Source organism: Dendronephthya gigantea, unplaced genomic scaffold (assembly GCF_004324835.1).
Source record: "Dendronephthya gigantea isolate DGI-Jeju-01 unplaced genomic scaffold, DenGig_1.0 000047F, whole genome shotgun sequence".
NCBI lineage: Eukaryota > Metazoa > Cnidaria > Anthozoa > Malacalcyonacea > Nephtheidae > Dendronephthya > Dendronephthya gigantea.
The window spans coordinates 808,189-821,429 of NW_021163057.1; the positions used below are offsets into that span (position 1 = coordinate 808,189).

The 13,241-nt window shown below is 37.1% G+C and overlaps 1 protein-coding gene across 2 annotated transcripts; it reads left to right on the forward strand.

Moving 5' to 3' along the window:
• Positions 1-3,538: 3,538 nt before the first annotated feature.
• On the forward strand, positions 3,539-11,420 carry LOC114527885. Of its 2 annotated transcripts, none has more exons than XM_028549596.1 (14): positions 3,539-3,750; positions 4,556-4,623; positions 4,988-5,144; positions 5,679-5,800; positions 6,363-6,571; positions 7,241-7,433; positions 7,647-7,741; positions 8,041-8,113; positions 8,215-8,439; positions 8,618-8,656; positions 8,936-9,070; positions 9,804-9,867; positions 10,040-10,264; positions 10,837-11,420. In XM_028549596.1, the coding sequence occupies exons 1-14, from the start codon at positions 3,555-3,557 to the stop codon at positions 11,166-11,168; spliced, it is 2,133 nt and encodes a 710-aa protein (XP_028405397.1). In that variant the 5' UTR covers positions 3,539-3,554; the 3' UTR covers positions 11,169-11,420. The 2 variants fall into 2 exon arrangements, with proteins under 2 accessions (XP_028405397.1, XP_028405398.1); XM_028549597.1 differs by having other exon boundaries at positions 3,670-3,753; positions 4,558-4,623.
• Positions 11,421-13,241: the final 1,821 nt, after the last annotated feature.

Genomic DNA, 13,241 nt, shown 5'->3' on the forward strand with positions numbered 1-13,241 from the left:
TAAGTTAATCATGCACAGACTAACCCCTGCATGCACATTTTTTGACCACCAGGCTACTCTAACCTGTAACGATGCCCGGGCATCGCTGAACGTTGCTTTTTGGCGTCGATTTGGCGTAGTTTTGGCGTATATTAGGCGTCGAGTTGGCCTACATTAGGCGTAGATTTGCCGTCGAGGTTGCCTACATTAGGCGTAGATTTGCCGTCGAGGTTGCCTACATTAGGCGTAGAGTGCCGTCGAGGTTGCCTACATTAGGCGTAGAGTGCCGTCGAGGTTGCCTACATTAGGCGTAGAGTGCCGTCGAGGTTGCCTACATTAGGCGTAGAGTGCCGTCGAGGTTGCCTACATTAGGCGTAGAGTGCCGTCGAGGTTGCCTACATTAGGCGTAGAGTGCCGTCGAGTTGCCTACATTAGGCGTAGATTTGCCGTCGAGGTTGCCTACATTAGGCGTAGATTTGCCGTCGAGGTTGCCTACATTAGGCGTAGAGATTGCCTACATTAGCGAGTGTTGCCTACATTAGGCGTAGATTTGCCGTCGAGGTTGCCTACATTAGGCGTAGATTTGCCGTCGAGGTTGCCTACATTAGGCGTAGATTTGCCGTCGAAGTTGCCTACATTAGGCGTAGATTTGCCGTCGAGGTTGCCTACATTAGGCGTAGATTTGCCGTCGAGTTGCCTACATTAGGCGTAGATTTGCCGTCGAGTTGCCTAAATTAGGCGTAGATTTGCCGTCGATTTGGCTTGTCGGTAATAGCTCAACAGAGCCCATCAACCTGAAATAAGATTAAAGAAATAAGCAAACTACATTTTTTTTTTGAGAAGAAACACGCGTAAAATCGGGATTGTAAACAGACCCAAAACAACATTTATAAAACCTCTCTGGGATTTCAAGTATTTCCTTGCCATTATTCATATTAAATTATCATGCGGCCGTTGTCGTTCTTGACCTGAATCATGCATAAACTCCCCATTGTTCGGTTTATCTAAAAATGTTTAATTGCTTAATACTCACGTTTTATTATGAACAGGTTTTGTCGTTGTTTCAAATGGCTTGACCCGCTAAATCGCTACCTGCAATAAAACCAAAAGAATGCTTGTTATAGACAGCAATTTAAAGGATTTACCTTCGATGAAGGGAGCTTAAATATCGGGAGAAAACTTGCGGTGTGATTATTCAGTTGAGAGAACGCGTGATGCCTGATCAAGCGTTTCAAGTTTTCCCATCCTATTTTGAATAAAATAGACCCCAAATTACCTGTTCATTTCAGCAACAAGTTTAAGAGCAGCTTTGGACTTGCCGTCTCTTTAAATGCGAGTCATCTCGGCGAATTTCAGCTATGGGTTTTCTTTCCCAGCTCATTTCTATATTCGGTTTGGTTTTAGCTTTTAAACTCTACCTGGAAGAACAAAAGGCAATGTTAGTTTACTGGTTTGGTCTTTATAACTCAATTCAAAGGTAATTGCTTGCGATTGGAGCAAAGGTTAGCGGCTCACATACGATTTAGCGTATATTACCTTTCTCATATCATCAACAAGTCCCAAGAAAATGCGTAGACGTGCTTTCTCTTCAAAGGCGAGTTATCTTGAGTCAAATGCGAGTCGTCTCGGGCAATTTCAGCTACGGTAACGGACTTTTTGCCCACTTCACTTCATTCAGTTTGGTTTTAAGCTCTCAAACTCTACCTGGAAGAATAAAAGGCACCATTAGTTTACTGCTTAGGTCTTTAGAACTCAATTCAAACGGTAATTTGCGTGTGGTTAGAGGGAAGGTTAGCGGCTCAACGGTAAGATTTGACGTATATTACCTTTCTCATATCATCAATATTCCCCAGAAAAAGCCTAGACTTGCTTTCTCTTCAAAGGCGAGTTATCTTGAGCCAGTTCAGCCACAATTCATCGGTCGTCAATCTCTTGCTCACAAATTTCATCGTTTAACTTCGCTTTAATACGTCAAAATTCTGCATGAAAAGAATAAAAGCTACGTTAGTGCTATACAAGTTCGTATTTGAAGCTGAACACAACACAAGAGAGGCATTACAAGACGTGAACTAAAGACACGTGGAACCTCAGCCCAAAAGCTCACGAATCACGATGAAACAAACTGATAAAAAACGCAAAGGGAAAGGCATATTACCTAATATTACACCAACGACAGTCTGTCAGAGATAGTAAACTTCTATTAAACTTCTCTTCTGCTGAAGACGATAGCAATCTGATAGCAATTTCTGTTAAAATTTACTTGGCATGGAGGAGACTCATTTTTATTCTTCGAAGAGCAGCGTTGAAATGATGTCTCAAAGTGAGCACATATTCATTTCACCCGCTCCTCGTGTCTGCAAAATAAAGTCATCCTATTGGATGAACACTCCAGACCTGACAGCTCAACAACGCTTCTGATTGGACGTTCATAGTAATTTAAATAATATGATTAATTCTCTTCTCCTGAGCCTGAACATCAGAAATGAAAGGAAAGAATTAATCATATTATTCAAATTACTATGCTCGTCCAATCAGAAGCAATGTTGAGCTGTCAGGCCGGGAGTATTCAGCCAATAGGATGACTTTATTTTGCAACACGAGGAGCGGGTGAAATAAATATCTAGCTTTGATTCAACGTTGCCACATCACCGTGACATGGATAACACGGAGTCGGAGTTCCGGAGCCGGAGTTAACATTACGGAGTCCGACGTAATAATATTGGAAAACACGGAGTCAAAAATCATGGAAAACACGTAGTCTGCCAAAAACATGGAAACCACGGAGTATAAATGTTTGGAAAACACGGAGTCAACGTAAATTATACATATATTCATAAATGAAGGATCGCTCATAAGTCTATACTAATTTTTTATACCACAGTAATAGTATAAAAGAAAGAATACACAATAACAAAAGATTATAGCTATAATGCCTCTTGCTCAAAGTCACCTTAAATCACACCAAAACTACCACATCCAATTTCCTCTTTGTCTACAATATCCTCCCATTTAAATTGAGGAATATTATTTATGTTTAATATAAGGATAAGTTTTTCGGTCGTTTATTTACTATTTGCGGAATAGCAAAAACGTTACGCGAATTTGACGCCATCAAATTTGCCAACACGCTATCAAATTTGCATAATTCACGTTGAGTCACTGAGCTTGGCAGACGTCCAAACATTTATACTCCGTGTTTTTCATATTTTAACAGACTCCGTGTTTTCCATAATTTTTGACTCCGTGTTTTCCAATATTATAACGTCAGACTCCGTAATTTTGACTCCGGGACTCCAACTCTGAAACTCCGGCTCCGGAACTCCGACTCCGTGTTATCCATGTTACCCTGCGGAGGAGGCTATATTCTGTCAACGTGATCGGAGATAAAGGACTGCACGCATATTCTGCGCGATCAAAATTGAACGTCTGTACGCATATTCTGTTTCTCGATAAAAACTAAACGATTGCGCGCATCTGCTTCCATTTATAAACATTCTCCGGCTAAAAGCACAAGCAAAATCATTCCTTTAGGTCGAGTAAACGTCGATTAGCAAGTTATTTAGTTATGTTGAGTGATGATTGAAACTGGAACTTTGTACGTTGACTGCAAATGCTATCAGTCGTCTGAAACGGTTTCATATTACTCTTTACATATGTTATACGTTGCCCTAATCTGGCAGACAGCGAGGTTTTGTTTCCGACAACATTTGTTGATATATTCGCGTTTTCACATCGACGTGGTTTCTGAAGACTGCATTAGATATAGCTACGGTAAGCAAAATTAATCTCTAAAATCATTAAGATATAAAGCCTGGTTGGTTCAATGCCCGAGCGTTTTTTAGCGGCGAAAAACGAAATCATTCCATTTGCGTTTTCGATTGGGACCAGCCAACTGAAACGGGCGAATTTGTTCCCGTGAAACGACGTGAAGAACAGAACTTGCATGATATTGCGAATGGTTAACGAAAACAAAATTCGTTGCGTTAAAAACGAGGCAGCATCTTGAGATAGCACAACATTTTAACACGTAATTTCTTATTACATTCCCGCGAAGCAGATTATATACATATATCATATAGAATATGATTTATATATAGGGTGTCAAAATTTGATCACATAACGCCTATACTTAAGAATCTTCGCTGGCTTCCCATATAGAAAAACAATTATATTTACGAGTTGCCACATTTGCTTTTAAATGCATGAAAGGCTGTGCACCAGAGTATTTAACTTAGTAAACAATTCGTCTTTAAAGAACAAATATCTGGACGTTTAACACGTAATAAACAAAGTCTTCCTATCCCACTTTTTAAAACTGCATTGGGTCAAAAGACATTCCATTATGGAGCTGTTAAATAGTGGGTGGAATTTGTTGGACTATATAAGACATGAAACTTTGTACAAATTTTATTACTTTTAAAAAAATCTAAAAAAGAAACTTCTTAAGGATTATCTATAACATTTAACCCGTGTTTACACTAAGGGGCCGTCATTTACCCCTAGCTGAGAAGTACCTATAACCAGGCTTTACAGGAAATTTAAAATTGTCAACTTCATGCAAAATCTTTGGTTTTAGGTAAAATGATGTGTCAAAGATTCTGTGTGGTCATTGTACTTCTATTTCTTCCTGTAATCGAGTCGAAGGTAAAATCTGCATGATGAAAATCAAGTGCAATTCTGTCAAATGTTACAGCTAGACCTTCAAGCAAAATAAAATTATAGCAACTTCACGGAGAAAAATATAAAACTGCTTTTGATATATGAGATTTTATAACACGATAACATTAGTAGCTCGCTTATAAGTTATAAATATTGCAAGTATGAATCCGTATTCGGCTTGAGGGTGCACTAATGACTGATTTTTGACCGAGCGTGAGGTCTGTACTGTGAAATATACGGACCACGGATTAGAATTCCTTATACGTGGACTCATGCATGAACTTTATGGCTACTATAAAAAAACCCTATGAAATTGAATCTCCAGATAATTTGCACACTTTCGACATAGATGCGAAAAGTGCTTAAAGTTCGTAATTACCATGACCCTGGAACGTGCGCAAAATCCAACCACGGTGAGCTCATCTTGGTGAAAGATCGTGAAAACAAGGATACCATTGTGGTGTGCACTGAGGATGCAGGAATATACAGTTGGAAGACAACGGAAGGTTTGGCGGAAACTTTGTAGACTAAATAATTAATACTTAACAATACATTTTCTCTTTTAAAATATCATATTTCAAAAATTTGCGGTGTTACTGAACAGTTACGACAATTTTATAATTTTATTGGCTTCCCTCTGGCCATTTTTATGCTTTCTTAAGCGACCGTTCACTTTGTTTAAAATAATATACTCTGTAAAAACAGATTGTTATAAAAACTAATTTAAAATGTTGATCAATCATATTTGGTAAAAACAACCAAAAATATCAATATTCGGTCATGCATCAAAATAATGTATCTCGAATGAAAACTATTTGCAGTTACCTCAATTTAGTAAATACATTGCATTTGAGGGCTTTAGCCGCTGGTCCCCTGATTCCAGCGTCCCTTGCGCTGTTGACCAAATTCTTGGTTATATACGGTTATGTAACGGATTTCGTGATTTGCGGTTAGGGACTCGGTTCAAAGAGTAAATATTTAGTGCGCGAAACTTGACGACAGTACCAAATTCTTCATTCTTCATGCATACGTGTTTTTAGGTTCAAGACCACCTGGTGAATATTTCAATCCCGGATATGACTGCTTGGATATCTTGACTCGAAACAGAAAAGCGAAGGACGGTTATTACTGGGTTGATTTTCACCGCTCAGTTCCATATAAGGTTTGTTCACAGGGCAATTTATGAACCAATCCGGGAGTGATATATAACTATATAGGCCTTCTGAGGTAATGAGGTATGAATACTGCAATTCTATTGGTTATTGAGCTGCGTCAATAATTGCATCATTTCATGAGCTGTTTTTGTTCCATTTTCTCAGCCAATTACAGTCATTGCAGCATTACGACCGTCGAATTAGCATTCGGGAAACATGCCTTAAATTTTGTTATCTTTTAGAGAAATAACTATTCCAAGGGGCACTGAAAAAATATTTTGAGTTTTCATTTCTGTAAAATCAGTGGCCTTTAATTATGCAATAGTGCATGCCAAGACCTTCATGCGTTTAGTAGCAGATGTGAACTGGAATTTTATGTGAATTGGATTATGCCCGATGGAATGAAAAGGTAAACGCCTTCTAATATAACAAGACAGTAGCATATGGTAGCGTCTGCAAAGAAAGGACCTTTGTCAGGGTAGTTAATAAGACTAAACTTTTACCCACATTTTACACTAGGAGCACGTGCATGGCAACTACATTGTTTAATTAATTTCTAATTATTTACAGGTGTGGTGCGACATGACAACAGATGGTGGGGGATACATATTAATAGGGTGGATGAACAATAGCGTTACATGGAATGTACCCTCAAGCAACGATACTGTTGGACCATTTGATGAACCTCATTGGTCAAGCGTGTTTGGAGATATACCTATATTGGATTTTAGAGTCCAAGTTGCGGCTGACGTCGATTACACACAAACAGTAGCACACTGGTATGCGTCTTAATTTGCGTTATTGCTTTATATCATCCTCACTCCTCAGAAATTGAAACAAAATGCAAACTACGCAGTTCATGGGTGACAAACAACAACAACTTTTCCCAAGGTTTTGCATTTTACTATCAGTTGATGTTCAGTAGGGGTATCGAATAACAATGCATAAGCTAATTAACGTAAGAATAAAATAGACAAAAATGTTAGCCATTGGACCGAACACAAGGGTTGCAACATGCAGGGGCAGTTTTGTGGATTGTAATCTTCTTTTTTGCTATATTGATTTTACTACAGTTATTAGTGCCCCACTGCCTGTGTCCCCTTTCCCTGGCAAAAAATCTTGGGTTGGGCCCTGAGTTGTTATACCACATTTGAAGACGCTGCCCTGCTGTTCCCTTTTCAAGGTGAGAATAGTAAAACAATCGAAGGGAAGCAGAATTGTCCCGTATAGCTCAGCGCCATTCTAATATAGAATTATATCGTATAGCACGTACTTATTTCAAATGTATACCTATAGCAGCAGCATATATGTGCTTCAGCGTGGTTACCATTATGTATATATGATTACTTTTTAGTAGTCTTTTTTTAGTAGTCGATTCAGAAAGTTTGGTTGAGTGTGTCCGGGATGACGATCAATTACAATACGTTTAACAATGGGTATTTTTCTAGGTCATTTCGTTTTAAAAATAAACGCCAACTGTCAAATTTGATGATGGTAAATGAAGGAGGCTGTCCATACAATCTACCAGGAATTGGAGATATTTCATATGTGAAGGACCTGATTACTGAAGAAATTTCTTCAAAAGACTTTTCATGCTCAGTGTTTGGTGTTTACAGCCATCCTTCAGCTAAAATTGGTTGGGTAGGTACATAAACATTAAAACTGCGAATTCTAGATGAAAAAAATAAAAATGCATTGCATATTACATCGTTTATAAAAATTGTATATATATTAATTACTTCATGTAGAAATATATTAAGGCGAAAATAATTATTACGATATAAGTTCGGTATATTCTGGCAGGCAAATATTCGCCAATTAAAATTCAACAAAAATGTTTCACTTTGTTTATAGAGTATGATGAATTCTTGTCTGCAAAAGCCGTGTCCTCATGGATTTGCATATCATCCCTTATTTCCTGTTCAGGTTGATTTTTCTGGCGGATTCAGGTAATTGCTTGAATATAGGACAGCATGAGCCGAAGATATAATAAGCTTAAGGTTTAGTTATATAGGAATAAAAGAGGAAAATTTTACAGGGAATTGATATATAGTTGCCATCCACCTTTCATGTTTTTATCTTAGACCCAAGATATCCCTGCCTAGCTACTGAGATATTCTTGATCTGCTTGGGACTAATAATTCTCATGCTCCATTTCATTTGAAATAATTTTACCATTGAACGCAAAAAACCTTTATGCTATTTTATATTTATTTGGTGACATTTCTTATTATTCATATTTAATCAGTTTTCTTGCTGCAAACCAGTCTGAAACAATTAGTGATGGTACAACTGCATTTTTTGGATGTGATAAAGGAAAGGTAGAGTCAACAGATTTGCTGTATATACACATATCATCATCGGCACTGGGCTAAAATTCAATGTATTTTGAATGGACATTATATTTCCCTTTTATTATTAGTGCTGTGCCTGTTATGGTCCAGTTGGTCGCAATGGAGTATATTGTGGTAGAGAATGCAAGGCTAAGAACGGTGGTACGGTTGTGAAAGATGCTCACGCTTGGTTTTGGATACGATTAAATCCTCCGCAAAAAGTCTGGGAGAAGTGCATGGAATACAGGACGGAAGAAGAAAATGGTGACGCAGCATGGTATAAGCTGATTGGAGATAGAGAAACACCTGTGAAGGTATACGTTGTTAAAAAACGTCGGCAATATAGCGAACGCAAGTGTAGTGAAATAACTATTGTCATTGTTTAAAATGAATGTTGCTCTTTTTCACTAGGAATGTCCTGAACCTGCCTGTATTGGCAAGTAAGCAACCATGCTCATCTATACCTGATTACACTTTAATTATTTAATATAGGGTCGATGTGGAAAAAATAAAGCAATTTTAAATGATGGGGTAAGCCACCTTCGCGCAGACTATAGATTATATTATCATATATTGCAATGAGCTTTCTAAAACATTTTGCGCCAACTTTGCGCCAACTAGATATTTCTTCATCATACTCACGAAAACCTGGATCAACGAAGAACGAACGATATATCTATAAAATTTTATATCAACAAACTTGAAGAACTATTTGCCTTGAATACAATATCGGGAAGAAATAAGTAAATAAATAAAATCATCACTGATTATATCAGTTAATTGAACAGTGCGTAACACGGAATATCTTAGATTGTAGTTGTTCCTGATGATGTCACCCAAGATAGAATACCGCATATTACTGGTTTGTTGGCGTATCAGAAAGATAGCCAAGTTCTTCGTTTAAGAAAAAAAGATGCGTGGAAAAATGTGGCAGAGGAAGAAATGGTAAATTTTTTCTTTATTGCTATTATTAATTTTCGGCGTACATGGATGTATGAAAAAAAATTCAAAAAGACATTAATAATTGATAAACAAAATACAAAAGAAATACTTCTAATCTATGTTTCTACCCTGCAGTAGAGAACTCATTAAGAATACAAAAGAAATACTTCTAATCTATGTTTCTACCGTGCAGTATAAAGAACTCATGAAGAATACAAAAGAAATACTTCTAATCTATGTTTCTACCGTGCAGTAGAGAACTCATTAAGAGGAGATTTTTTATGATGTCGCGTATTTTGGCGGGAAAACGCTAAATATATATGAGCTAGTTTGTAACACAGAAATTGTTTTGGAAACAAGTTGAAAGTTTACGAACTGCTTTTATTCCACACAACATTGTTGTTTAGATTTATGCTTATATATTGTTGCGTTGCGAGTTGATGTTGAAAGTTGTTTTGTGTATAGCATCATTACCTTTAGACGTTAGAATGTATTTGGTTATTATGTATATATATAGATGAAAGGCAAATTAGTGCAGAAGAGACTGGTTTTGTTGCTGATTTCTTCATGGTTATCCCATGCGCAATTCTAATTTATTTAAAAAACACTTTCCCAGGCTTCTATCGTAATTTATCGCAATTTTGAAATCTCGATCAATTCGTTATCATCCATGTCATGATAATAATAACAACTTGAAATTGAATATTTTAAACAACAAATTGAATGTTTTAAACAGGTACTCAGGATTAACAATGAAACTCTGACAAGGCTGGAGTTGATGGTGAACTTACTACATTCTCGTAAGTTATGCCCGTTTTATCAGTAAACTATAGACGCAAGTTGAATCTAATGTAACGACGTCGAAAGCGGGCCTTGCAAGTAATAGTTATAGAAATAACTACGAAATTAACCACAAAATGTGTATAGTATTAATGGCCAAATTGTATCAAATATATATTTGTTGATTCATAGGAGACATTTTAGCGTCAACAATATTGAGAAATGAGCCACCAGAATTTCTGGAAAGACTCAAACAGTGGATCCCATTTAATACCTTAACTCGATGTTATCGGGCCTCAGAAGATGGGTGGCTCTCGAACGTTTTTCACTTGCAATGTGGTGGTATTGGAAAAACTGTTACCCTTGTAAAAGTTCAAAATTACATTTTTGGGGGATACAGTGATCAATCATGGGGAAGTAAGTGCCGAGTGTTTAGTGGACACATGCATATAGCGTATTTGGCTATTTGCATCAGACGCCCATTATAATAGACCAGCCTGATCATTCTGAGGAGGAAGCAGGCTAATTACTGGCAGGTCTGTGTCATAAAGGGTTGTGCATGCATGCATGCATTTGTTTACTGTTTACTTCAGTTTCAAGGCGTAATAAATGGAGTGATAATTTAGCTACGAATCGAACTATATCTAACCGTTTACTGAAATCGATATCAATGAAAGCGATATCAAAAGTTTGCGCAAATAAAGAGCTTTCAAAATTTCCAATTCAGAATTCAACCATATTCCTACGTCTTGCTAGTGCTCTATAGCTAAAGCAACGTCGTGCATCTCAAACGTAAATATATACCCGGGCCGCTAGGCTAACACACGATGAAGCGCGAGCCGCACAACATTTAATATTTGAACAATCGTAGTTCCATATATTATTTAGAAATTATTTGAACATGCAGTTCGCACGTGAAAAGCCGATTGCGCATAAAATTTTGTGTGGAATTGTAATTCATCTAATTCTATACCGAAAATGTCTTTCAGTAATAGGTTCCAGTGCATCATACATATCCAGCTCAAACTCCTTCGTCTTCTCCTTTCGTAACAAAGACAATCTCAGTCCATTCAAAGCTAATGTATATCAAAACAATGGTAACGCTATTTACACAAACATTGGTTACGGACCAACCTTTGGGGGAGGACATGATTTCTACATTGCGACCAATGCCAAGAGTTCAACGAGTTCATATTCAAACTTTGGTCACACCTACCTTCCTCCATCAGGCTACAGCTATGCCAGCGGTAACACCCGAGCGTTATTGGCAGGGAGTTATCGCTTCCGCCCTTCCGAAGTGGAAGTTTATTACTTTTATTAAATTACTTTATATTACTATTACTTTACTTTTATTAATTAATATGATTAAAAATATAGAGCTAAAGTCTGAATTAGCAAATTTTGCTACTTTATGTAACTTTAATTGAAAATGCCGGTTTTGAACATACAGTAGTGAAAATTTCCATTATTGAATAACTATTAGAGAGTCTACCACTCTACCGGCAAATTTATCTCAGGGCTGTTTTGTAAAACTTTTAAGATTAAGACATGTAAACAACAGAAATTCATTAATAAAATAAAGATACTCGTAATTCTTAACCTCTCCATACACGCATGGTACGGCAAACTATGACTCAGCCTATGAGGATATGAATAAAGTTTATCACACATTGTATACTCGCTACGTATCTTCTTGAACAGCACTACGCATAATAGGCGTTGATCGACTAGTGAGTTGGTGTATGTGCACGCATCATGCATGTGCACGTGTCACGTGCACCTAACGTACTAGTGATCTCTTACATAACTGTTCCTATATAGGGAACGAGCAAGACGCACACTATACTTAAAGAGTCAACTTTGAATGAGTCAACTTTATGAATCTGATAACCTCTTGTCGCTAATTCGAATGCCAAATTTCACCAAGTAGTAAATAGCGGCGCAGCGGATTTGGAAACCGTAGACGGTCGGTATAACCTTTGATGGTTGCATTGTAGCATCTCTTTTTTTCGCTTTTTCTCCACGAATTTATTGCGCTTCACTTGTGTGATTCTTTTTACGCTGGTCGGGCAATTGGTAGTATATTGCGAGTGAACGGTAAACATACTTTATGCAAACAAAGCAAGTGAATAACATTATCTTGGTAACTTAGCATTTGAGTTGTTAAACACAAGTTGCTAAGTAATAAACTTGCAAATATTGATCCAACGGAAACATTACTTCAAGAACAGGAATTTTAAATTGTACCAAAACACTAGCAATTTACGGAAAATGTAAATACAAAAAAGGAATAGAAAGATATGAGTACTACGATTATGCAAATCATTCATTAGATACTGGGCTCCAAATCTTGTATATATAATTGAAGTGGGAAGGTGATTTTATGGGTCTAAAAAAGTTATTTGACGAAGTATTATTATTGGACCATCGACCGAATGGATATCGCCGGAAGGAAACTGCAAAAAATGCGAGTGTGACCGTCGGGCTTACACTACGTTGATATCCCACATTGATTTTAAATAAAGGTTACATACATGACAGACCAAGTATACATATGCTTCGCTTCATGATACTGGTATATATAAGATATACCGGGTTCAATGATTTACCGAAAGTATACTTTAAACTCTCACATGCTCGCGCGAATATTTCTTTATTAACGCGTGCATTATAATCGCAATTTGTAATATGCTATTTTATAGGTGCGTGTGATTTTGCTGCTGTACAAATATATATACATTCCCAACCCTGTTTTTCCAACGTACGATCCTATATATTACTCTATACTAACCTACTGTAAACTTTCCACTTGCGCGAAGCTATTTGCCATCTTCTTGATAATTCGGCAGGAAAATTTACATTACAGCGTCCAAAGAATACGATCACGAAATAATTCAAAAGGGAAAAAGCCGGTTTATTAGACGCCCAGTTACGAATGGCCAGAGGAGTTTTGTCGCTGCTTCGAAACGAACATTACTGCCAAAACTAGCCAATTAAACAGGCTTCAATGAACTATTATGGGGACACATTGTTAAACTTTGAAATATTTATGAGATCCGGTCAAAAACAAGTAGCTACTTGAAAATTTATATAGGATGGAAAACCTTAGAAGACGATGGTCTAAATCATATGAGTAAACAAAGTAAGGTTACATGAGTAAGGTTATTAAAGGGTGGAGTTCTGAAGTAAGTTCTGATTTATTCGAAATATGAAATAATGAAAATTCTAATCTACGAAGTAAGCGTATATGAGGCTTTCAAAACCTAATACAATTGCTACGATAAAGAGTTTAAGTTACAAAGGCGCAAAGGTCTGGAATAAGTAATTAATTTTTTTAGCTATATCATTTGTAAATGCATGCTACTTGTACATATAAGCTCACGCTCACGGCTCT